At 40.5% G+C, this 27,618-nt stretch overlaps 2 protein-coding genes across 11 annotated transcripts in view; both read right to left on the bottom strand.

Moving 5' to 3' along the window:
- The window catches only part of LRRC7 (leucine rich repeat containing 7), a 342,753-nt gene that overhangs the window by 9,514 nt on the left and 305,621 nt on the right, over nt 1–27,618 (bottom strand). For 7 of the 10 annotated variants that reach the window (XM_075067709.1, XM_075067704.1, XM_075067702.1 and 4 more), the window contains 3 exons: nt 20,988–21,206; nt 19,024–19,116; nt 12,731–12,805 (listed from right to left, as the gene is read on the bottom strand). In XM_075067709.1, coding sequence (XP_074923810.1) covers nt 12,731–12,805; nt 19,024–19,116; nt 20,988–21,206 — 387 coding nt within the window. Of the gene's footprint in view, nt 1–1,071; nt 1,945–12,730; nt 12,806–19,023; nt 19,117–20,987; nt 21,247–27,618 lie in introns of those variants that run through there. The other 3 variants (XM_075067707.1, XM_075067708.1, XM_075067710.1) reach the window with 3 other exon arrangements.
- Nucleotides 25,854–26,943, bottom strand: LOC142047138 (uncharacterized). Its single transcript, XM_075068244.1, has 3 exons — nt 26,844–26,943; nt 26,284–26,558; nt 25,854–26,123 (listed from the first exon to the last, which is right to left on the bottom strand). Exons 1-3 carry the CDS (start codon nt 26,941–26,943, stop codon nt 25,854–25,856), a joined length of 645 nt encoding a protein of 214 aa, XP_074924345.1.

The following is a 27,618-nucleotide window of genomic DNA, read 5'->3' as shown; positions in this document are numbered from 1 at the left end:
GACCATGAGTTCGACAGTGATTAGAGTGATAGGCACACATATATGAAAGTTCAAGAACGATTTGCCCCTTTTTTTGTTCTTTATGGGAGTGTGAAGCGGTGGTAATTGAGTTAAATTGAATGATAGAATAGTGACCTACTGAACCAGCACTAGCCCAATATGTTGTTTGTACCGGCTTACAGGACTAGGTTGACAGCATACGGGAGAATCGTACCTCCATAAGTCCTAATAGTCACATGAAATACTACTCTCTCGAGTACGATCTGTGGTGAATAGACTCGCGCCAGTCCTCCCCGTCCACCTCCTCCCTCGCCGACGTCTGATTGTAAATTCGTTGTTTGCCCTAAACGGTACTCGCGAGCTAGCCATTTGATTCTTTGGTTTTCCGTATTGTTTGTATCACAGTATAGCACCTGTAGCTGTGTGTATTATTTTATCATCAGTCTGCCCGACATTTTCTTTCCATATTGGACTTTGGTGCATTCTCTTGATACTTCAACTAAAATGACTCACATGAAGAGCCTATTGAGCTAGACACAGTGAGCTATATGATCTCTACTCCAGCTGGATATGATGTCTCGGATCCAGTGACTCTCCGTACCGGTACCACATGCCTGGAGCTCGTTTTTGTATATTCGAGCATGCGATAGCAGACCACCATGCTTGAGACATGAGCTCCAACGCTCGGCAGCAACAGTGACCCTATTGCGCCATTCAAAAGTGTCGCGTTCGGCCGCTAGTTCCTGTCTAGGCTGCCATGCTTTGCATACTGGAAGTTCTCAGATCTGCTTGTGTCTCAAGAGAGCAGCTCTGTCTGGCTGTCTCGCCATTGTGGGATTACCACTCGGAGGCCAATAACATGCGAGATCTCTCAATTCTGAGAAGCATGAGATTTGGCGGCTATCCGACTAACCCAGCCTTTTGAATCCGACCTCAACCCCCAACAGCAGTAGGCATTTGCGGCCACACTAACCCTAATCCGACATGGCAATACTGATTTCAGCGCTACTCCTCTCGTTGGGGAGGAGTACAGAAACCAGTTTAAAGAGCCCTTTATATAGATATTAAGAGCCTTGTTGTGTGGACGGGTGCAGGCTTAAATTGGTTTAACACTGCTAAATTTGGTTTAAACGTGTAGTGTAGACCAGGCCTTAGTCACATTCCTTACAGCAGTTAAGAAGGGGAGTATTTTTAACTTGGAGGCCTTGAATGGAAGCCAAGAGACCACAAACACTCACAAACTTCATATGCAGGACATGAAGCACTGTAGCTCTGAATGGATATTTTCAGCTGCTCCCAGTCAGGACTCAGAGAAAATGGAAAAGACATTCTTTGTGTTGCTGTTGCTCTGTACACTGTGTCAAATCTGGAGATTTTTCTGACCTAGTGATGGTGAACATTGATAGGGAGCTACTGTACTGAGAAATTAAATACGATCAATCCCAAAGTCCCTACAGCTGAATGGCCTTGAAAAAGGAGGGACATTTTTCAGTAATAAGCAGTTCTTCACCTGCAAAGTATGTGGTTTCCCTGTATCTTTTGCGCTGGCCCAATGTCTTTCCCTGAAACATTTGTAACTTGATTTACTCAGTGGGAACTACGGCAGATTGGGTCTGTATATTTGCCATTATTTTCCCACCATTCCTAAAAAAATTCAATGCTGACTTTAAAAAAAAAAAAACCAGGAAGGGCAGGCTTTTTGAGGAGAAATGTTCCCCATTCATGAGCCATATCAGATAGCATGCATGTTATTGCAAAGACCCAACACATTCTTCATGGGGCAAGCTAAACAACTTCCCCAACACACACACAAAAATCTCACTTTTGATACCTCAGACATTCTAAATATGCTCTACAATGGACTGTGTTATTTCTTCAGGACAGAAGATTGGCAATGAAATGGGATCAGGAAGTATCTGCCTCTTCATGTGTTCTCACTGCCCTCTGCAATGAAAAGAAATATGTTTTATAACATTTTTTCACCTTGTATACCATCTTTACAGAAAAATCCTCATCAAGTCTAATTAAATGGGAGACTTACCAAGAATCCATCCCAAGTTTGTTGGCCAGAATTTAAGCAATGGCCAGGTTCTGAAGTCTGAAAAAGGAAAGCATGGTGGCTGGGTTCTGGATAATTTGCCACTATGTTATCATTATTAATAACATTATTTACTGAGTGTCAGCAGTGCATTTGGTACAGAACAAATATTTAAGACGACAGTCCCTGCCACCAGTTACTTACTGTCTAATTCAGACTCTAATAGTACAGTTCAATATTCATATTGGCTTGTCAGAGGTATTAAGATTCCCTGTGGTAAATAATCTCTGTTGGGGTGATTTAGCAGTATCTGGTAGTGAGATGAAATCCAACAGAGAAAGGGAAATTACCTCAAACACCTTTCATCTTGATGATGGGGGGCCACTCTCTGACCCATTAATGTTTGTTGTATACCCATAGGTTAGATACACTTCCTAGCTCAGAGGAACTGGATTAGCCACATTTGTCTCAAGATGAATGCACAGTACAGCACATACAATCACCTTGGAAACAGAGTGATACTGTAAGGCCCCACAGATGAGGTGAGGTTCTGTGGCCTGCAGTGTGCATGTCAGACTAGAAGATCACGATGGTCCCCTTTGACCTTAAAATCTGAGTCTAGAACCTAGGCCTGTAGAGCTACTAGGCAGCTGGTAGCTCCAGGTTGTCACTCAGCAGGAGCTGTAACTAACTTGTGCTTCACTTACTATGATCTGCTGTGGACCCAGACCATGGGAAGTTCTGTCTCAAGGGTGAGACAGACAGCAACCCTGTGGCTCCTTGCCCTATATAAACCCAAGCGGTATTCCAGGAAGTATCCAGACAACAGTATGGATCTTTTGTAGCTGCCAAGTGCCTTGCACTTGAATCACTGGCTCGACTTTGCCTTGATTTGGACTTTGACTCCCGACTCAGACTTGGACTCCTGGCATTGACCCTGGCTGGACCTGACTACAAAATCCTCTCTTATCCCAGCTTTGGTTTTGGCTCTGCTCTGACTGCCCTTGGTGGAAACATGACAGATATTGCACCTGATCCTGGAAGGGGCACAGCACTTGGAACCTCTGTTGATTTTGGCTGGTATTTCTAAAGGAACTAATGGGAAGTAGGCATCCAAATCCCTCTGAAATTTAACAGAAGTTAGGCACCTAACTCCCTTAGACTCCTTTGAAATCCCAGCCTGTGTAAACACTATATTAGCCACAGATCAGTGACAAAGTCCACTGAGCTGAATATCTCCTTCTTCCCATGAAAACTGGGCAAGTGGAGGAGGCCCACCACTGTCCCCCCTTTAGTACTATTGCAAGGTGCAGATTGAGGTCTCGTCCTCTGCCATTTCCATGGCAGATGTAACTCCTGCATCCCTCACAGCCCCAAAGAAATTGCACAGGGCTGCTCAGAGGGCTAGGGTGGACAGGAGCTCATTTGCATGACTTGCCCATCCTTCTTCAACAGCTTCTACCTGTAGAGCAGTAGGTCCCCTTTTTTCCACTCTGCTCATCACATTAAACATACTAAGGACTGGTAAGCCCTGTGAGCAGTGGTTTCACATATATACACTCTGCCTTTAGGAGACTATATCTTGCACAACCAACTTTTTCTCCAAGTTATCTCCATTTTTTGTTTTGAGAGTTGGCAAAGTATGCTCACTTGAGTATGAGTTTTTCTTTCCCCAATCACTTTGTGTACCCATCAAATATAGGAAACACTTCTTGCTAAGTAGCAAATAATCTTGAGGGTCAGCATTCATTCAGGGCAAGGTTCTGCCCCCATTAGCCCTTTGGAGTCGTTCCACTGAAGTCAATGGTACTACTTGTAGAATAAGATACTACTCAATGTATGTAAGCAGGAAGAACTGAGGCGTTATTTTTACTTTTTTTTTTTTTTTTTTTTTTTACAGAGGAAAGTCACATTCTGCATTTTCTCACACAAATAGCATGAAAATTGTCTGCCTGCTGCTCTCTGAAAGTAATACTCTATATTGATATTGCTGGACTTTAAGGACAATAACATATGAAAGCAAAAGTTATCTGAAATAACTAGATATTTTTCTTGTCATGTTTTCTGGACTTATAGTATAGTCATTCATCTCTAAAAGGATCTATTAAAATTCCTGCCATTTTTTATAACAATATAAATGTTTCTTACCTGATAAGCAGTTAAATTATCTATGAGTTTATGAGTGACAGAAGAAAGATATGAAAATTCTGGTTCATAATGAGATATTGTTTAATGTTCCACAAAGAGGCCAAAAGGAAGCTACAGAAACAAATGACTTTTCGTCCTCCAAATAATTAACACTTGGCATCAATACAGCACCTTCTACCTGAGGATCTTAAAGCACTTTACCAACATTAATGAATTAAACCTCACAATAGTTCTATGTGATATCTGTATTACTATCCCCTTTTATAAGTGGTGACATTGGCATACAGAATGTTTAAGTGATTAAGGGTAGGTCTACACATAAACCGCTACAACAGAACCACTGTAGCACTTCAATGTAGACACTGCCTATGCCGATGGAAGGGATTCTCCCATCAGTGTAGGTAATTCACTTCCCTTCTTCCATTGACCTAATGCTGTTTATGCTAGGGGCTATGCTGATGTAAGTTTCCATTGTAGACCAACCCTTACTTAGTTAAAGAAGTCTGACACAGAACTGAGAATGGAACAGAGATGTCTTGAGTCCCAGGACTCTCCATATCAAAACCATAAGAAAACTATCTTGCCCTAAAGTTTAAACAGTCATATTCAGCTATGAATTAATCATAGCCAGAGAATTCTGTTATTGTGTTTACTGTGCATATGACAAATTATTTTTAACCTAATACATTAATTAGTAAATCTTTTATCCTCATTTCAGTGACTTCTTTATAACAATAGACAGTAAACATCTTCATGGCTTTAAAATGGAGCAAAACCAACCCATTAAAATCCCTGAATTACATTTTCAATTTCTTTCAGTTGAACTTTATTGATAATTTCAGAGTACAAAAACTTGAGAATAATTTCATACTGTATTGCATCTTAAAAGACTATAAACCCACTAAACTTTCTGTGGTTTTAGGATAATCATGCAGCTTTTTACAAGATGTATTCAAGTCAGCAAGGCTGATGAAATTCACCCAGAGTACTTAAGGAACTAGCAGAAGCTACATTGCAACCATTAATGATTGTCTTCAAGAATTTATGGAAGATGGGTGAAGTGCCAGATGACTGGAGAAAGCAAACACAGTATCTATTTTGTCCTCTGATAGAATTACAGACCTAGTGGATTGGGGAGAAGCAACAGATGTGATATAACTTGATTTTAGTAAGGCTTCTGACACATTCCTACATAACATCCTCACAAGCAAACAAGGGAAACACGGCCTAGATAAAATTACTATAAGGTGGGTACACAACTTGTTGAAAAACCACACTAAGACAGTTATCAATTTCTGCACAAATGTATACAAATAAGACAGTGAAGAATTAGGCCCAGGTGGGCCCAAACCTAATATACCAATCAAAACACCTCCAAACTCTGGGTAAGTCTATATCCCCATTCCGATCCAAAGTTTGGACTTGGAATCTGATTGTACAATGGATTGAAACAATACCCCAGATACAAACACTTCCACATTTTCAGATGTTTCTCAACTTTGTCACCCACAACATCTGTTTTTTGTTTGTTTGTCTTTTAGCAACTCTGATTTCAATCAATTCCTTGGGATGGATATGAGCAAAGAAAGCTGATTTTGTGCTATTCAAGCCAAATACTAATACCATAATAACAATTTTTTGTACTCCATGCTACTGGAGGGCAAGGGAAGTTCAGTCACAGCACACACAATTTTCTCCTCCCCTAGAAAAAGATTTCCATTTTAACTTCCATGTTATTCTCTAGTGGAACCTTTTTCCAAAATGTCTTTTCTTGGCCTCACACTTTAAATTTGGCAGAGAGAAGTACCTGTAGCCCTAAAGTGGTCAGTTTGCAACTAGCTGCTTCCTGTATCTCCATCTATTTCAGCTAATAAGTGTTCTTCATTTCTGATAGGTTCCACGCTTATTCCTGAGGAGAAGTTTATGTCCTAGAAGCATGTTTAAAACAATGTTAATCTGACTGTTTTATTCAAATAGAAAGTTAAAGTGGGAGGTACAGTTCCAAACTGAAGCACTGGGAAAGATGTTCAGAACAAGAAGTAATGGGTTTAAATTGTAGCAAGGAAGATTTAGGTTAGACACTAAGAAATGCTTCCTAACTGTCAGTGTAGTTAAGTACTGGAACAAATTACCTACGGAGGTTGCAGAATCTCTGTCCCTCAAGGTTTTAAAGAGCAGGTTAAGCAAATACCTGTCAGGGATGATCTAAGTAACACATAGTCCTGCCTCAGTGCAGAGGACTGGACTAGATGGTTATAGCAGTCAATCAAGTTATAGCAGTCAATCAATGGTTATAGCAGTCAATCAAGACATAGCTCAATTCCTCCTTCCATCTGATGTGAAGCAGGAATTTGCACCCCTCAGAAGAGTGCTCTAATCACTGAGCTATGGGCTATTATGGGGTGTCTCTGTGTCCTTCCTGTTGAAATTGTTCCATTTTGTATAACCAATTAAATAGAGATTTGAACAGAAAATATCCTGGGTGACTGTGCTAACTGCTCAGCTAAAGATTATAAAGGTATGACCATCACTTCCCTCCTCTGGCCTTCGAGAGTGCATCTACGGATCAGGCCCTGCAGGTGACAAAGGTAGGGCAATGCCTAGTTTTACAATCCCGCCAAGGCTTAGCCATGAACTAGGCAACTGAGATCAGCACTGAGGCAGATGTGCGCATGCTCAGCAGCAGATGTTCAGGTGCCTATACTGGCAGAAAGCTAGACTGAGAGGCCTACAGAATTAGGTAGCAGCTAAGCGGTGAATGCCAGTGGTAGCTAAATGTTGGAATTAAGCAGTTAGTGGCAGTTAGGCACTTTAATCCCTTTGTGAATCTGGACCTAAGTGTATATGAGTCCAATCCAGCAAGCCCTCTACATGCAGGACTCCGGTTTAAGCACTGAGAATTTTGTGCACAAAAGGGTTGGGTGCAAATCTGTCTTTAGAGAAATCTTGAAATACACAATCTACAGTAAGAAACATTTATATCTCAGATTTGACACAGCTAGTTAGCTATAAGTGGCAGTAGGACTACTAAGAATGAGCATGCTCCAAGAATCCACCAGCATTTCACTGTGAGGAAGCAAGCTGGTCTTGTGGTTAAGATATTGGATTGGGAATCTGGGTTCAGTTTTTGTCTGTGATCACAGGCAAGTCACTTAACCAGACTTAATTCCTTATTTATGAAAGAGGGGTGATAATACTTTGTCAGTCTTTGCCTATTAGAGTCTGCGCTTTTCAGGATAAGAACTGTTTATTATAGTTTAACTGTGTATATAGTGCTTAGCAAAACAGGACCTCAGTCTTGGGTTTGGGTTGCGCTAGACATTTCTAGTCACCAGGTGTCACTCTGTCTAGCTGACAGCTCTGTTCTAGATATTGTCCAGGAATAGAGCTGGCTAAAAAATTTAAAAGTTTGGAATGTCAACATAAATATGGTGAAATTTGCATGGAAATAATGTCTTGTTTTTTGCCAGCTATAAACGGGAAGGGGGCCAAGGACCATACAGCTGACAAAGTAAAAAATGACGTGCGACTGGGGCAAGAGGATAAGGGTGATGAGGCAGGAGCTTTTCCTATTCTTTCCCAACAACACCCTTCTATAGCTGGAGAAGATCCAAACTGGTAACTGGGGTGAGAACAGAACACAGAAGTAGATTTCATCCAATAATACCTTTTGTTTTTAAAAAAACAAAACTGTGGTTCATAGCTTGGCTTGGATCCAATCTGTCCCCACACTTGCAGGAGAACTACTCCAACACTACTAAAGGTGAATGGACAGAAAGAGAAGAATGAATTCCTCTGAAACATAACCTGTGGGTGCATGGAGGGAGGACGCATGACTGCATGAAATCTCCCAGCTTGTTTTTTAACATGTTAATATGGACCTGGTTCTTCTGGAGCATCTGTAACAGTCTGACTCTGAATAGGCCACGCTGCTGTGGTGCCAAGATTTGCTTCTTTCTGATGCTTGCACAGCTCTGAAAGCTGTAGATATTTACGTCTGAACAAGTCACATATCCCACACAATCACCTGGGTACTTTCAAACTTTTCTGAACAAAAGTTTGAAAGTACCCAGGTTTGAGCATACAACATACAATTGTATGTTGGTCTTAAAGGAAAATTCATAAAATGATTAAGGAGACAGATAAAGACATACATGTCATGGAATACTGTATTTAAAATTGTTTATGTCAAGTTATTAACCATTGGGTTTATATACCCAATAATTTTAAGATTATTTAGATAATCAGGTTATTATTTCCATAATTTTAAACTACATGGTAAACATTATCAGAGGCAAGAAAATGAGTACTACTGCAACTTGCTGATTTACTGTATGATTAAGGAATTCATGCTGCCTTAAATTGATGACAAACATTTTGATTTAAGATTGATAATCATTATTTCCAAATCACTATCATGGTTTTTAAAACTCAGTTTCTAAATAAGCAGTCCTACTCTGAAAAGTTATTCTGAAAAAATTGGCATATGGAGTTCCATGTTTACTGTCTCACTGATTCCAAATAGAATTTGCTTTGTAAAAAAGTAAACAGATTACCAATTCTGCAAATTTACCTGGACTCTGAGGCATATGTTGGGTTCTCTCATCCTTGCACACCATTATCAGTAATTGAGGTTCTGCAGGTCAGATCACTCACTGACTTCTGCACAACCCCATTAGCCTTCAGTGGCATTGTACAGATACAAGAGAAGGTATAATTGGAAGACAGTAGGGTTGCACAAGGGTAACTGAGGACATAATTTGCCTAGGATGTGTCTGTTACTGGTGATAATGTACAAAAGTAAAACCTTGTTTACTTCCCACCTTGAGTTTGGTACTGAGAAAAAACATATTACACTTGATATGGAAACGGTGAGAAACAAACGTGATGCCATTTTTAGAAAGTCACTCTTCAGAACAAAACAGCAATGTAAACTCCCTTTACTTCATTGTGCCTGAAAGGCACTCTCCCAGTGGTTGCACCAACTAGGTAGAGACAGGTACTGTGACTACTGCTATACCTCTTCATGAAGTTCAGTTTACTCCTCCGACACATCTAGCCAGCCTTGCCAGGCACTGAACAGAGAAAAGGGAAAGCTAAGCATCACTTTCTTCCCACACCTTTTAAGGGTGCACAGGTGGGGAAGGAAAGACTGCTTGTGTGCTTCCTCTTCTCTCCACATTTCTACATATGGGTCAAATGCAATCCTATTTTATTAACTCGATAAACTTTGCTAAAGTAGTTCACTAACAGGAGACAGTTGCACTTCTTTAATTGTTTTTCACTTGAAGCTGTTTTTCAGTTACCTATGGTAACTGAATGGTGTTCACAGGCAAAATTGGCTCTAAGCTACCACCATGAATCATGTTGTTAGATCTCGCAGTCTACTAGGTACAATAAATATTTTCGTCTAACCTGTTTTTCCTCTCAACAACAAAGTAATCATAACTAATTGAGTGTCACTGTTCAAATGAGATCAGAAGTATAAAAGGTATAATAAATTAGACTGGTAGGTAAACCATCTGCAGTGTTTTTCGGTTACAGTGCATTCGCTCTTGCAGTATGGACAGCATTAAAGAGAGAGAATCCAGTTCCAAAAGTTGCAGATAAATTTATTATTAATACTTGTCACCTATTTGGAATACATATGTTTTGTCTTTCTTGTATTTAATTATATCATGAAGACTCCTGCCTGTTGATGTATACGTGAAAGAGTACAGACCAGATTAACAGAAAAATTCCACATAATTTAAAATGGAAAGCAGACATCCCATGCAATTATGTATTGCTGCTGTTATACCTCCAGCATTCCTTTGCATCTCTTGATCTCAGTTACTTTGATTCTAAAGAGCACTGAGTCAACCTAGTGACAAGGGCATTTCCAGAAATTATCTCTCATGGGGTCAGTCAAATTACTGAACTTCTGCAACTATCAGGCTACAATATAGGAAGTACAGAACAATTTATTACAGCAGTGACATTAGCATGTGTTACTGTTAATGGTAGATAACTCAATGCCATTCACATGTTGTACTGTGAGTGCTTGTGAACAAATGTCCCTGTTGTATGACATCATGAAAAATCACTTGAGATAACATGACAACTATGAAATTAAACTAGGTCTGAACTGTACACTCTAGATAAAAATTAAATAATGTACAGAATAGTAGAATCCATCATCTACACTTGTATAAAACAGTACAAATTACAAAGGATTCTATCAGGAATACTCCCACAGTTTCTGCACGTTGCTTGCAACTTTAGACAACATCCTTACCTCATTATTTTTTGTACTATTCTTTGTTTGTTTGTTTTTCTTAACCTACCATCAATGTTCTGCTTTATAATTATAGCTGTCTTTTATTTAAAACACTTAATTTAGATTTGTTAACTGATTTCTTTAATTCATTGCTCTCTGGAACACTTTCAAGTAATATAATAAAATATAACATAACATTAATAAATTAGTTCATATACATGTATGTTAACTGCAAACAAATTAGCAAAAATGAAGGCCTGATTCAAAGCTTGTTGAAGTCAATGAGATTCTTTCTAGTGCAAGGTGACCTTGGAGAACAGGGGAACAGGTATGATACAGTAGTGTAACTGCAGATTGCCCCACTATAGAAGTTTGCAAAATACAATGTACCTCAACCCCAGGATGAGTTCAAGAGGGTTCAAAGTCTGCTATGAACCTTTTGCATAGCTAGAATCACTCTTCCCTCACTCACATACTCACTCCGCCTGAAAATACTATTTATAGTGACAATACATTTTCCAGGTAAACATAATGGTTTCCAAGATTCTGAAGAAAAGCATCTTTTTTTTTTTTTTTTTTTGAGAAGTATAGTTATTTGCCATTACTTCTGAGTGAGAAATCTTGATCTTCCACCAGTGGAGAATTTCTAAAATGCTGTCAGGGCAGTTTGCCTTGCCTTTGCCTGGATTACACCAGGGGACTTGATTTAAATAGTCCATACTAAAACGTAGAGCTTTCATTTGAAATCAATTGACAAAAAAGGCCCCAGGTTTCTTCCGAGGCCATTCAAATGTTTTTGTCCTCCAGCACAAGGGAAGTCAGTTCTTCTGGGGAGAGTATTTCAAAGATATTTACACAGTGAAGGAGAGGCAAAGTACTGCAGTCACATTTCTTTGTGAAAATGTGACTACAGTGAAATTTGGTCTTATACTGGAAGAAAATGTGACTTAAACATGACTTGAGTTAATAAAATGTTCAAATTCTTGCTTTCATTCACGTACAAGAAACAAGCAAAAAAATAACACTGAAATAGCATGATGTTATTCATTTATACAACAGCACAATTGCTGAGGTAAAAAATTTTTGCATACACTAATAGTGACTAAAAGAAGTAAATAATTTTAGAAAGTTGTAGGGAAAACTGCTTTTTATCATCTCAGAGTAGCTCTATTGTTGGCTTTGCATTTAAAGACAATAAATGCGACTGTTACATCTGTTGCCATTCGAAGTATGGGTTTACATATAGTTGGGTCCTTTACAGAGCCTTACCTACATCATCCAGAGAGCCTGAGATCAAGCTCCTGCTACTAGATCCATGATTTCAACTCTGCAGGGCAGGTGAAAGGGCATTCCTAGTGCAGATCCCTTTCCTTTGGAGTGTATTATCCTGTTAGTTTAACAGAGCTGGAATCTGTTGATCTTGATGCAAAGCACATTTACCAGGGTTTTACCTGTGTGAGAGAACTGTGTGGAGGACCATTCTTTATTTTTGGTCAGTCTGTTCTCCGGAACTGATTACTGGAGTATGTGCATTGCACATAGACAGAGGTAACGAGATGGGCACCTCACTGTACATAAAGAAGAGCCCAATGCTTCCCTCTCTGAAAAGTACATGGGAGGGCAAAAACGATGGGGAAAAAACTCTCTACCAAGTTCATCTTGATGCCACAGGTTCATTTCAAAAGGGAGCAGACTGTGGTCTATGGGAGGGAGAAAGGTCACAGTTTCCAGACCCTGTGGATCCAGAGCATAAGCCTACTGAGCTTGAGCTAATCCTGGCAACAGACTTTCTCTCTGAACCATTCTCTGCAGGGTCTAGTAGCTTCCTCTGTGTTGCCAATAGCTCTTCCTTCCTGTGCCTGAACACTACCATCCTCTGAGGGAGCAGAAGCCACAGAGAAGAATGAATATTGCTTGGACCTTATACCCCACTACTGTGTAATGCTGAGCTCTGATCTCAGAGATTTCTCCAGGAGGGTTTCTTCAGCTCTCAGGAAGGTGGTGCATGCCACTGAGACAAGTTGTCTCCTTTCTTCATGTTTCCCATCCCTTCCACACTGGTTTGTTCCTATTCCCTCTGAGAAAGGGAAGAGAAATGCCCACCTCTAAATAAAGTACTATGAATTAATTATAAACTAAATTAATAAACTAAATTAGCTAACAAGAAGTGGGAAAAAATCTAAACTAATTGGCAATGAGGAAAAAAATTACCTGTATATTGTGCAAATTTGATCTAGAACTAAATTCAAATTACAAACTAAACAAAAAACATAGTTCCCTCTTACCTTAAGGATCTTATCACCAGGCTGGAGCAGGCTGGATGCTGGCCCATCAGGCTGAACCCTAGTAACAAAGATACCCTATAAGTCAGAAGTAACAGAGGTTAGGATTCTATTACCAAGCACTAGCTAAAGGTTCGTTTGATATTTTATATTAAAAATGGAGGAACTTCAGCAACAACGCCATGTTCTATGTAGCTCAGTTTCTAAAAGATCCCATTCATTGAGATTTAAAAAGATTTGATATTGTGCAACAGCAGAAAAACTGCCAGTCACCATGCAATAGTAATTTAGAAATATGCATATTTGAACTAGTCACTAAGCTCCAGAAGCATAGTGTTGAACTATATATGCACTATAGAAACTATTTTATTTAAAATCATCTGGAAGCCCTCCAGTACTCAGCTTTTCTGAATATACCCTTAGATCTGACCCCAATTATCGCATGCATCCTTCAAAGATGTGTTAGAACTGTTTCTCTCATTGATAATTTTACCTATTATAAGTTTAAAAGATTTATGAACAGAAGTAGACCAGTGATTATAGACTCTTACTTCAGTAAAATACTGTTTTATCAAGCAAGTACCTGACTGCATGCATTACAGAAGCTTTCATAAAGAACTTTAAAGTACTGATGCTTGCGAAACATCCTGTAAGAGACCAGTACAATCACTTCCTGAAATCTGTCCAACTGCCTGTTGTTTGCTGATCTGAAGGCTTTATATAATCCTGTTAATGCTTTAAAGCTAAAACTTCATAAGTAGCTAAGCAGCAGTCCTAAGTTACAGCACCTCTGTATTGTGCTTTCATGGTGTTTCTCTCCTGATATCAATTTAATTAGTTAGAGGTCATTTGGAGCTAAGATTCTAACTCTCAGAATAAGTCAACGTTTTCATCATTTCTGGATAGAAGCAAAAGGAATGGGTTTATTGGGAGGAAAATGAACCAAGAGCTTCTTAGTTACAGTCTAATTTATGCAGGATGCTTATTTATTTTACTTAGATGGGGAAAAAAGCATTATGCTGAAAAGCATATCTTTTGTGATTTATTGGCCACAGGCTCATTCCATAAGTTTCTTTTAGTCCTATGTCTCAGAAATGAACAACTTAAAAGATGGCAAAATTAAATGGAAAAGAGCGTTTTTAGTTCCAGTATTTCAGGGAAGTATAGTGTACAAACTAATAAATGAAATATAATTTCTGGGTGATCATCACATTTTGAACATTTCACATAAAAACACCCCATGAAACACAATCTCTTCAGCATTATCCTCAGCTCTGTTTACTGTGTATCCTGTTTTCTATGCGTCTCTATGCGTCTCTTTGAACTGTAAGATTTTAGGCAGAGGATAGTCTTAACTTCTGGGTTTCATGTTGTCAGTACCAAGAAATTATATTTTTTTCATCATCATTTAATCCATGGTGATTCCACTGCAGTTTACAGGCCTTTTGTAGCTTATCACCTTCCTTCCTGAACCCTCAGACAAGGTTCATTTCCACCATTGCTGTTTTGTCTTGTCAGCACAATAAACCTTCTGAGGAAGGAGGGTGGAATTCTCTGGTGTAGCTTGCATTTGTTCACCCATCTGGTCTACATGCTATCATACTTATGAGACAGATCTGCTATTCAGCACCCCTGACGTGGACACAGAGGCAAAATGAGTACAGACATGCATGGAATTAAGCAGCAGACCTAAACTTTTATTAAACTTTAACACAGGGGAGGGGCGCTACCCACCCATTACCCATACTCTCCTATACTAGGCATTTAATTGGTTTCAGTGCGGGGGTTACAGGTCTCTTTACCATATAATGGGGGTAGGACTGAGCTCTCAGCTCTCTCAGAGTCAGAGCACCCTCACCCTATGATGGGGCAGAAGGTGAGCCACAATGCGAGGGACACAATGTCTGACCCTGGCACACAAAAGCCACAACGTCTCACCTTATCACATTAGCCCAAGGCCCATCACCAAAATCCCAGATCTTTTACTTCTGCACATAGGAAAAGAGTTGAGGACTCCATTAAAATAACTGCTAGGTGATTAGGAAACTGAGACAAGGAGAGGTCACTCAGTTGGCTGTTGGCTAAGGTTATTATGGACTGAGCAGGTAAGATGATCTAGGCAATTCTGAGACAGTGTTACTCCATCAGCACATATTATTTTAACTATCTATTATTATGAGGATGAATATTATTTAGCATGATGTGCTATAAGTTTACTGATTTTACATGGTATACAGTAAAATACTGTACATCAAGTATTTATATCTGAATTATTGGAATTGTATGATGAGAGAGAGTTGAGCCCCACTATGACCTTTAAAATATTATAAATACGCAAATAATGATTGAAGCATTAAAAACACTTAAAAGATCTCAAGTAAAAAAACATGTAAGGATTTAAGAGCAATGATTTGAAATAACGTGAAATAATTAATTTCTTTGATAAAAAGAAATAATGTAGAAATGCAACTCCACACAGACTAACACACACACACTCTCAAAAGACAATTCTCTGGTCCAATTTAAACTTTTTTTGATTAATTGTTAATCATATTAAAATATATGGTTATAATTTTGCTATATACAGTTGTTACAGAATCAAATTTATTACTTATCAAATTTATTACTTATGCAGATACATTAATGAGGGAACATAGTTTCTTTTTCAAAAGAAAAGTGTGAAGAATTTTAATTGTCAAAACAACTGATACAGAATTTCATTATAATATCATAAGCCAATTTAGGAACCATGACATGAAGTCACATTTACATTAGTTATAAAGCACATTGGAAAGACCATATTAAGCAGCATTTCAGCCTCCAGGCAGGAGAACCAATACATTTTTAAGTACTACAAGTTCAAATGTCTATGGATTATACAGAATAAAATGTAGTCCAAATTAATAGAATCATAGAATATCAGGGTTGGAAGGGACCTCAGGAGGTCATCTAGTCCAACCCCTTGCTCAAAGCAGGACCAATTCCCAACTAAATCATCCCAGCCAGGGCTTTGTCAAGCCTGACCTTAAAAACCTCTAAGGAAGGAGATTCCACCACCTCCCTAGGTAACCCATTCCAGTGCTTCACCACCCTCCAAGTGAAAAAGTTTTTCCTAATATCCAACCTAAACCTCCCCCACTGCAACTTGAGACCATTACTTCTTGTTCTGTCATCAGGTACCACTGAGAACAGTCTAGATCCATCCTCCTTTGGAACTCCCTTTCAGGTAGTTGAAAGCAGCTATCAAATCCCCCCTCATTCTTCTCTTCTGCAGACTAAACAATCCCAGTTCCCTCAGCCTCTCCTCATAAGTCATGTGCTCCAGGCCCCTAATCATTTTTGTTGCCCTCCGCTGGACTCTTTCCAATTTTTCCACATCCTTCTTGTAGTGTGGGGCCCAAAACTGGACACAGTACTCCAGATGAGGCCTCACCAATGTCGAATAGAGAGGAATGATCACATTCCTCCAATTCAGTAATTGACAATGTAAAAAATCATCAGAACCTGTCCATATTACATGGGTATCTTCAAAGGCATTTGACATTTTCTGTAAATATTAATTTTCCTTTCAAGTTTAATGGAAGACGATGGGGAATTTAAAAAAGATTATGGAGTCTAAGGCTACATATGAGGATTTGTTTTAAAAAAAAAGCTTATCCCATGATTTGGTTAGCATTCTCAGCTCACACGGAAATTTGTGGGCATAGATGGGTGCAGAGATGAGGGTGCTGGCCACCCAGCAGGATTGGGTCTAATCTTAACACAGAATACACCGTGTTTAAAATATACAAATTTATAGTCTTCTATATGTAACAAGCTCCACTTAGTTTTAGTACACATCACAGATTAATTCAGACGCCTCAGAGTCCACTTTCTAATCTCTAGACCATTTGAATTTGATAACCCTTGATTGTCACACTTTTATTTGTCCCCATTTTGCTGACTAAAGAGATATATCATTCTCCTAGACTATTTAATGTAAACATGCAATAGATCTAGATGTTTATTACCAAAAACTTCACAATCCTGATTACTAAAAGGTATGCTCATTTATAGGGAAATGTGTGGAGAGTCTTCTATAGACCATTCCACAACTATTAATCTGCAGAGTACAGATAGTATCTGTTGTATTTGGCAGAGTAGGCAAAAGTCTAGGCAACTGAAGCTAGTTAATGACACTACTACTGTTCAAAATACCAGTGAATTTATCCTCCTAATTAGGGACCAATCCAACCCGCACTGAAATCAATAGGAATCTTTTCAACTACATCAGAAGGAGCTGGATCAGGTCCCAGCTTTGTTTTGGAAAAAATATATGCTTACAGCTAGGGTGACCAGGTGTTGCTGTTGCCCACACCTCTTCTCCTCATGCAGCTACACAGTCTGTTGCCCCATTGCCGGCACCCAGGAGTTGGAGGTATGTGAATCCCCATCTCCGAGTGCTGGGAATGGGGCTACACACCCATCCCCTTCACTGCATCCCTCCCCATCCCAACCACCTCCCGCATCCCCATGCCCCCGTCATTGCATCCCTCCCCATCTCACCCCATCCCCCTAACTGCATTCCTCCCCTTTCCCATCCTGCCCCCCACACCTATCCATCCCAGTCCTGTGCCCCCACTCTCCCACCCATCTTCTCCACCTCCCACAGCTGCCACCCCATGTCCCTCACCCCCATACCCTTGCACCCCATTCACCTCCATACACTGCTGCACTCTCATTATGTCTCTATATATCCCTGTGCCCCCCACCTCCCAGAGCCGCCACCCCCATGTCCCTCATCCCCCACACCCTTGCATCCCATTCACCTCCACACACTGCTGCACTCCCATTATGTCCCAATACACCCTTGTGCCCCCTACACCTCCGTAGCCTTCTGCCTCCCCCGCATCCCCATCCACCCCACATACTCCTCCCTACACCCTGCTCTTGTCCTTGGCCTCTTTCTCTCCCCATCCTCTCTCCTCCATCCCCATTCCCATCTTTTCCCCTCCAGCCCACCACCCTCCCTTCCCGGCTGGGTGATTTAGGCAGCCCCTGGAAAAGTGTATGAAAAAGTGTCTCTGTGTAGGCAAGTGTGTGAATGCATTCACTGTATGTGTGTAAGAGACTGTGTCTTTGTATAGGGAGGTGCATGTATTGCCACATGTGTGTATACCTGTGTGAATAAAATTTGGAGCCTAACTCTCTGATTATTATTCCTTTTGTTGGCTTGTGGGAAAAAAATTGATGACATAAAGGTGTTTGTATTCATTTCATAAGTTTTTAAAAAAGCAGGGAACTCTAAAATAAATGTATTATTTCTTAAAAAATGTTGTTGACTAGTAATTGCAGAAGAGCCAATGCACCACACATTTGTCCCCACCTTTGTCTAGCTACATTATAAACTCTTTGTTGCAGATTCTCTCTTTTTGTGTGTACGTCCAGTACCTACCATCGTGGAGCCCGGATCTTAGTTGGGATCTCTAGGCACTAAACAACAATTGTAATAATAAATAATGTGGAAGTGTATGTGCCAGTGTATGCTAGATGTGTACACATGAATACACATGTGTATCTGCATGTAGGTGTGGGAGTCAGTTTCTAGTTTTATTTATATAGGTATCTCGACAGGTGTGCATTTCTGTGGTTGTGCTCTGTGGATTTGTATTTGGGCTTCAGGAGTGGGCCTTTAATGGACCCATTGCAGCTGTGATAATGTGTGGTCCTAATTCCACACATAAAATTACAATAACTTCAGTGAACAAAAAACGTGGAGCTGATTATGAAAAATGGGAAGAGGAGAGGGAAAGAATCATGAAAACCTTTGTGAAATTTCATTTTTTTTAAAAATTACCCTTTTTGACTATTTTGCTGTCAGCTCTAGCATCCTGTAACAAATAAAACCTGAACTTAACATAATACATCTGTCAAAACAATAAATATGCCTGTTTGGACCTTGCAGTGAAAATGAGCACGAGCGCGGGTGTTGGAGAGAGAGTGGGGGTAGGACAAGGGTGTTTGGTTTACTGGAATTAGAAAATTGGCAACCCTACTTACAAGAAGTCAAGGGAGTTGGTACTTTGGAAAAGGCAAAAAGCTTGAAAAGATTAACTAGCCCAACAGATGGAATAGCCTATTTGATTAAAACCTTTATTTATCAATCAGAAGGAAAATGCCCATTTTTGTTTAAAAAAGTCACATCATGGACTAATTTCTATATGTTCACAACTTCTATTGAATTTCACATGCTTGTATCTGAGGACATTGTTTGGATCACTGTAATAAAGACTATTAGCAAGAAATTCACATCTTACCTTATCAGAAGGTTTGAATGGATTTCCTTGTCCACTTATTCCACCACTGATACTAAATCCAAGGCCAGGATTCTTTTCTATTCTCACACAAAACTATGTTAAAAAGATATGGAAAGATAATCGAACACAATCATTAAAGCTTATCTTCTAAACAACTGTGTCTCTGCCTGACACATTTTGGTTTATGGTGAACTATTGGAATTGATCATTCTGAATGATATTGTACAGAGTATTAAAAACTATTAAAATTGTTGTTTTAAAGTACACAAATGTGATATTTCACCATTTTTAATATGCTGTCACACTTCTGAGGATGATCCAAACAATATCTGTGCCTGACAGGAACTATTTCTTCTTTATACGTCTGACTGAAGAACACCTTACAAAGTAACTGTTAATCTAACTTAAAAGAAAATAGCCATAAAGGGCAAAATTAAAATAAACTGATGAGGAAAGTTATTATACGCAGTGTCCTCATTTCAAATCACTGCACTTTTGGTGGTTTAAAAGGAACTGAAAGCTAGCTAGAGGCTCTCCCCATTTTATACCCTCAGAATCCTCTATGAGGGAAGGATAGGATAGGGGTGAGTGACATCCACAGATACTGCTCACTAGAAAAATTCCAGAACTCAATGCAAGAGGTGCCAGATCACACTAGTGGTAATATGCAGAAGCCAACTAAAAAACCGCTGTTTCTCATTTCTCTGAGTCTTACTCCTTAAAAGCTGTTTTTCCTTCAATGTTTTGTTTATATAATGTTCAGACTTCTAAAGTACACACTCTTCCTCATATCTAAGAGCCTATACACTGTTCAATAAAACACATCTAAGTGTACATGAATCCTCCTTTCTTCACGGTAGAAAATAGGATCATCCTCCACAACCAATCAATTTCCCCATCGTCCCTCTCAAATCAATGCCAGAAAGAAGAGACTGGCTTGCATTGTGTCCTAAAGGCCAAAAAACTCTGGATCAGTTGGATCATCTCAGAAAGTGTCAATTCTTAGATTGACAATGATATTATTAAAATAACTGCAGAAATAGGCCTGGTATAGCTCCTGTTATTAAATGGAAAAATATCAATATGAATTTGCACTGTGCTGGACTTTAGGTTTTCAGTTAATGTTAAGTAAAACATCACATTTAAATTTAAGCAGTACTTTCAGGAATAAAACTTTAAAAATACATTTATGTATACATCTGTCAGCTGTCCACAACATGGGTACATGTATGACATACTTGTTACTGAAGCAGTCATTTTAATTAGTGAATTGGGGGGAAATCTCAGCAACCTTCCTGATAAAAAGTGGATTATATTTGTCATTAATCCATCACTTGTTTGTTTGTAAGTAGGCTTTTTAGGTTCCCAAATATTAAAAGTATTCAAGTACCCAATTACAAAGTGGACAGAAATGGGAGCGGGTATACATTCTCCAAGTGAAACAAATTGCTACAGGCACAAATAATAAGACTGGAGCTGATTAAGGCCCTGAGACACTTCAATGAATGCTTTTAGAAAAATGGCATGATCAATAGTACAATTTATGTCCATTCAATTTGCTAATACTGTGTTAAGTGCAACCTCAGTGGAATAACTCAGCTACAAAACAAAACCAAAATGATTTGGAAAAAATCATGATTCTGTTGCAGACAGGAAGTTCTCTTTAAAATCTGTCTATAGGAACTCTAATATAAGTAGGCTCAAAGTTCTGCTCCTTCCATAAAATATCAGACTAATCACTCACATTGCTCAATGTTGTGTATATGGCAATTGTTATTCATAATCAACATGCCTAAGCATGTGCACACAATATAAAACACTAAACAAAATTCTTGCAAATTGATAAGTCTTACATCGACCAAGAATCAAATTCCTGTTCATGTAGCTCCTCTGCTGCTACCTGACAGGAAAAAAAAACAAATGTTGCTTCATCAGCATGTTATTTTAGATACACATTTTCTCACCTGCTCCTGATAACCATCCATACTCCTCTGCCCTTTGGTTTGGATTAAGCACCGCCCCGCCTGAGGTGCCCTAGAGCTCTGCGAAGAAGGGATCTGAATTGGCAGTGGTGATTGAAATTGCTGAATGGTCACTTTATTCATGTTTCCTTCATATTGCTGCTCTCGACTCCGATGTTGTAGGCTTTGAGATCCCATCAAAGTCTGGATATGGCTACCTGCCTGTGGGTAATGTAACCCGTTAGGCCAGAAATTCAGGAAGCTGAAAAGAAGCAATTATTACAACTTACACAGTCAAGTAAAAGCAAACCTCTTAAATAAATATCAGAGGTTTGCCTTTCGACCACAGTTGGAAACAACCGTGATTAAAACCCGCAAGGATTTATCCATTGCATTTAGTGAATCTAGGAGCCATAACTGAGATCAAATGTACAGAGTGTGATACATAAAAGGAAAATATTTTATGTCTTATTTCATGTTATATGTTTCTGCTCAGAAAAATCTCATGAAATGAAAACATATAACGATGAAATAAACAACCACATTCTAAAAATGTTAAATATTGGGTAGCATTGAATTTGAGGACAGCTTGGAATAGAGTTTATTCTCTATTGATCACAAATATAAATATTGGCCTAAATTGTACACTGTTTCAGCATTATCTATTTTAATAAATCACATTTTATAATATAGTTAAAATTCAGTGCTTGTTTATAATCATGTCACAGGCTAGCAGAAGCCAAGTGGATGCTATTCAGTATCAATGCATTGTCCCAATAAAGAATGTGGTTTTAACATGACTTTATGTTTACTAATGCCACTAATCGTATTATCAACTTTTTGAAAAGAGCTAGCAGTTTGTAATTTGGAAAGACTCATACTTTTCAAAATTATGGAAAATACTGAACTTGTGTTGTTTTCTTCACTATCTTTTGATATTTATCAGAGAAAGGCCACTGATAATTGTCTTCAATCCCTGCTTATCTGTCACATTTTCAATTTTATTGCTCTAACATGTGGGGTTTGGTTTGTATGTTACTCTATTCTTGACATGGTAAAGTTGCACACTTGCTTACTTTTCAACATACATTCTGTTTATACACATAAATTACATACACATTTGAGTCAAATCATTTAAAAATAAATTAATTGAAAACAATTTTATATTGTTTATGATGACAGGATTGAACTGTTGATGCTTATTAATAATTGCATTGCAACTTAGCCATAAAGGAATGAGTAAAATGAATGCTCCAAAGCCATAAAGGAATGAGTAAAATGAATGCTCCAAGGAATGTTTATATATTAGTACCTCCATGAAACATCACAATCCTATGTTACTGGCCATCTTCAGAGTACGTAAACTCAGCAATTTATGCTAGGCATGTTAGACATCATGTTCCAATTGCGTAAGTATAAGTACATTTTTCTGACTCTTTGGACACAGATGCATAAACCTTTCTATAGAGCCCTACATACTGGAATGTCTTGGTGAGCCCTCTAATTGTCTGGTGGAGGCAAAGAACTCTCTGACAACACTGTCTCCTCAGGCAATGAGGAAGAGGAAGCCAACACTTGAGAAGGTGGAGCCTCCTCCAGGTCTTATATGGGAGTATCACCTGAGCAGATTGCTCCTGTTTGGTACAGAGCCTGGTACTGAGAGCAGCTTCCTTCTTTTCTTCATGGGACTGATCTCAATGGCTACTAGATGAAGTAGACCAGGGAGGGTGTGGATACAACCTGGAGGCAAGTGGAAAACCCTGGGGGTTTCAAAGTGGTCACTGATATGGTCCCAGAACCCATGTCTTTCCTAACCATGGATCTCTCCCAGTCAGCCAAGATGGAATTTCTGCTGAGTACAAGGGTGCTCAGTGGGAAGCAGTGGCTAACATGATGCGGTCACGGCACATGTGAGCCATCTTTCAACTCTAATGAAGAACTGGACTCCTCTGACCAAGGAGGAGCTGCTCCGTGGGAACCAGATATCATGCTAGGACTACAGAGAAGAGGGCACTGGTGATATTGTCAGTTTGCCTCTCGACAGCACTGAACAAGGAGGAACCACAGTGAGCATGGAACCAGATGCTGAGCCACCATAGATGGCAAATCATAGAATATCAGGGTTGGAAAGGACCTCAGGAGGTCATCTAGTCCAAACCCCTGTTCAAAGCAAGACCAATCCCCAGACAGATTTTTGCCCCAGATCCCTAAATGGCCCCCTCAAGGATTGAACTCACAACCCTGGGTTTAGCAGGCAATGCTCAAACCACTGAGCTATAGTCTGTATAGGGCAAGAAGATTTTTGGTCAGCTGGTGAAACCAGTACTGAGAGACTCAGCAGGTCACTTGCTGCAGCATATGTTTCAGGAGTTTATAGTATTGGGAGAATTTCCTGTTGCTCTGAACCAGTTAAGACTGCACTGCTGAGCCAGACGGTGCCGCCTTAGGAGTCAGTCTTTATAGGGCCAATATTGGCTCTGGAATTGATGACCCTGCCTACAGAGATCTCCACCTTCTTTGCTGGCAAGTTTGCTGGACTTCGGAGCCGAGGACCTCAATCTCCTAGATACTGAGTCTTTCGATGCCTTTTTCTGGTGCCTCCTCCTTAGTATCAGAGAAGGAGACCAGCATAAAGAGTCCTTCAAAATGGGAGGAGCACTCCTGATTGAAGCAGAAGTGCTCAGTACATGCTCTGAATGGTGGAGCTGAGAATGGGCATGAGGCTGCTTCCATCAGAAGGTATTTTAGTCTAATCTCTCTGTCCTTTGTAGTTCTTGGTTTAAAGTTCCTGCAGAATTGGCACCTGTCTGATGTGAATCTCTCCTAGGCACTTCAGGCACCTGGAGTGCAGCTAACTAAGTGGCATCAGTTTCTTTGAAGGGCCCTGTGATTGAGGCATGCCTTGGTACTGGATATGTACATAAATAGTAGGCATCAAATAGTACCAAAAAAGTACTCCAATAAAGGAAACCTACAACTAAAACTATATTAACACTGAAGCTATTAACTATTAAGGAGTACCAAATGTATACAAATGTAAAAGAAGGGAAATTGCAGTAGCAAGATAGAACGTTCCAATAACCATCACAGGCAGTAGGAAGGAACTGAGGACAGTCAGAGGTGGCTCTGCCCTTTATACCACTGCACAGCATCATGGAGGTCAGAGAGGGTGCTTGCACCATCCTTACAGGTATCACTGACAGTAAAATCTCCAACAATAGTGCACTTTGTGTGCGCACTTGAAGCGAAATGGACATGCAAAATCACTCGAAGAAGAATTTAAAGTGCCTCAGGCCTGGTTTAACTACGAGTTTATGTCGAATTTAGCATGGTTAAATTGAATTAACCCTGCACCCGTCCACACAACAAAGCCATTTTTGTCAACATAAAAGGCTCTTAAAATCAATTTCTGTACTCCTCCCCGATGAGGGGATTAGCGCTGACATCGACATTGTCGGTTCGAATTAGAGTTAGTGTGGACGCAATTTGATGGTATTGGCCTCCAGGAGCTATCCCACAGAGCACCATTGTGACTGCTCTGGACAGCACTCTGAACTCAGATGCACTGGCCAGATAGACAGGAAAAGCCCTGCAAACTTTTGAATTTCATTTCCTGTTTGTTCAGTGTGGAAAGCTGATCAGCACAGGTAACCATGCAGTCCCAGAATCGAAAAAGAGCTCCAGCATGGACCATACGGGAGGTACTGGATCTGATCACAGTATGGTGAGATGAATCCGTCTACCAGAACTACGTTCCAAAAGACAAAATGCCAAAACATTTGAAAAAATCTCTAAGGCCATGATGGACAGAGGCCATAACAGGGACTCAACACAGTGCCGCATGAAACTTGAGGAGCTAAGACAAACGTACCAGAAAACCAAAGAATCGAACAGATGCTCCAGGGAGGAGCCACAGACATGCTGCTCCTACGCTGAGCTGCATGCAATTCTAGGGGGGACCCGTCACCACTACCTCACCCCTGTTCGTGGACTCTGATGATGGGGTATTCTCAGTCACCATGCCTGAGGATTTTGCGGATGGGGAAAATGATGAAGAGGAGGAGGACAACAACGAGGTTGAGGAGAGCACACAATTCTCCCCGACAGCCAGGATTTTTTTCTCACCCTGAATGAAATACCCTCCCTACCCTCCCAACGCAGTATCCTGGACCATGAAGCCGTAGAAGGAACCTCTGGTGAGTGTACCTCTGTAAATATAAAACATGGTTTAAAAGCAAGCGTTTTTTAATGATTAATGTGCCCTGAGGACTTGGGATGCATTCATGGCCAGTACAGCTACTGGAAAAGTCTGGTAATGTGTCTGGGGATGGAACAGAAACCCTCCAGGGACATCTCCATGAAGACCTCCTGGAGGTACTCTAAAAGCCTCCTCACCCAGACACCCAAGAACGTGTCAGGGAGAGGGCAGATGGATGGACTCCAGGCACCCAACCACTCCACCCCAGTGGCCTGCCCAAGCAACAGAAGGCTGTAATTCAACAAGTTTTGAAGTAGCCTTTTCCTTCCCTTCTCCCTGACTCCCACACCCCACCCAGGCTATCTTGTGAGTTATCTCCCTATTTTTATAATCAATTAATAAAGAATACATGGTTTTTAAATGATAGTGATTTTATTTCCTTTGCAAACAAGCTGTGATTGAAGGGGGAAGGGCAGTTGGCTTACAGGCAATTAGAGTCAGCCAAGGTTTTCATCAAGGAGAAACAAATAGAACTGTCACACGGTACCCTGGCCAATCATGAAACTGGTTTTCAAAGCTTCTCTGATGCGCAGCGCTTCCTAATGTGCTCTTCTAATCGCCCTTGTATCTGACTGCGCGTAATCAGCGGCCAGATGATTTGCCTCAATCTCTCACTCTGCCATAGACAACTCCCTCTTACTCTCAGAGAGACCGTGGAACACACAGCAAGCAGCAACAACAATGGGAATACTGGTTTCACTGAGGTCTGAGTGAGTCAGTAAACTGTGCCACCGACCCTTCAAACATCCATATGCATACTCTATCACCATTCTGCACTTGCTCAGCCTATAGTTGAACAGCTTCTGACTACTGTCCAGGCTGCCTGTGTATGGCTTCATGAGCCATGGCATTAAGGGGTAGGCCGGGACCCCAAAGGATAACTATAGGCATTTCAACATCCTCAACAGTTATTTTCTGGTCTGGGAAGTAAATCCCTTCCTGCAGCCATTTAAACAGACCAGAGTTCCTGAAGATGCGAGCATCAGAAACCTTGCCTGGCCATCCCACCTTGCTGTTGGTGAAACGTCCCTTGTGATCCACCAGTGCTTGCAGCACCATTGAAAAGTACCCCTTGTGGTTTATGAACAGGCTGCCCTGGAGGTCTGGTCCCAAGATAGGAATATGCGTTCCGTCTATAGCGCCCCCGCCGTTAGGGAATCCGATTGCAGCAAAGCCATCTCCTATGACCTGCACATTTCCCAGAGTCACTACCTTTGATATCAGCAGCTCAGTGATTGCATTGGCTACTTTTATCACAGCAACCCACACAGTAGATTTGCCCACTCCAAATTGATTCCTGACTGACCAGTGGCTGTCTGGCGTTGCAAGCTTCCACAGGGCTATTGCCACTCACTTGTGACCTGTAAGGGCTGCTCTCATCTTGGTATTCTTGCGGTTCATGGCAGGGGAAGGCAAGTCACAAAGTTCCATGAAAGCGCCCTTACGCATGCGAAAGTTTCAGAGCCACTGGGAATCATCCCAAACATGCAACACTATGCAGTCCCACCAGTCTGTGCTTGTTTCCCGGGCCCAGAATCGGCGTTCCACAGCATGAACCTGCCCCATTAACACCATGATGTCCATATTGCCGGGGCCCATACTTTGAGAGAAGTCTGTGTCCATATCCTCATTACTCTCGTCACCGTGCTGCTGTCGCTTCCTCACCTGGTTTTTCAGGTTCTTGATCTGCACAAACTGCATGATAATGTTTGAGGTGTTTACAGTGCTCATAACTGCTGCAGTGAGCTGAATGGGCTCCATGCTTGCCGTGCTATGGTGTCTGCTTGGGCCATCCAGGGAAAAGGGCGCAAAATAATTGTCATTGCTTTCACGGAGGGAGGATTGACTGACGACATTTACCCATAAGCACCTGCGACAAATTTTTGGCTCCATCAGGCATTGGGAGCTCAACCCAGAATTCCAATGGGAAGTGGGGACTGTGGGAACTGTGGGATAGCTACCCACAGTGAACAGTTCGGAATGTCAATGCTTGCCATGGTACTGTGGATGCACACTGCCGAATTAATGTGCTTAGTGTGGATGCATGGACTTGACTTTATACAATCTGTTCCCAAAAATCGACTTCTGTAAAATCAGAGTAATTTTGTAGAGTAGACATAGCCTCAATGGAGCCTCAGGGAGCTTATGGGCAGGATCCCCTGGGAAAATAACATGAGGGGGAAAGAAGTCCAGGACAGCTGGCTGTATTTTAAAGAATCCTTATTGAGGTTGCAGGAAAAAAACATCCCAATGTGTAGGAAGAATAGTAAATATGGCAGGCGATCAGCTTGGCTGAACAGTGAAATCCTTGCTGATCTTAAACGCAAAAAAGAAGCTTACAAGAAGTGGAAGATTGGACAAATGACCAGGAAGGAG

Source organism: Chelonoidis abingdonii, chromosome 7 (genome assembly GCF_003597395.2).
Source record: "Chelonoidis abingdonii isolate Lonesome George chromosome 7, CheloAbing_2.0, whole genome shotgun sequence".
NCBI lineage: Eukaryota > Metazoa > Chordata > Testudines > Testudinidae > Chelonoidis > Chelonoidis abingdonii.
This window is presented reverse-complemented; position numbering and strand designations above follow the sequence as displayed.

What these genes read in the sequence shown, in the direction of transcription:
- LOC142047138 (XM_075068244.1), bottom strand. Translation starts at nt 26,943, where the DNA reads ATGCAGTTTGTGCAGATCAAGAACCTGAAAAACCAGGTGAGGAAGCGA. An exon ending in GGACACAGACTTCTCTCAAA is followed by an intron (nt 26,559 to 26,843) that starts GTATGGGCCCCG and finishes TTGCAACGCCAG; the next exon opens with ACAGCCACTGGTCAGTCAGG. An exon ending in CAATGGTGCTGCAAGCACTG is followed by an intron (nt 26,124 to 26,283) that starts GTGGATCACAAG and finishes AAATGCCTATAG; the next exon opens with TTATCCTTTGGGGTCCCGGC.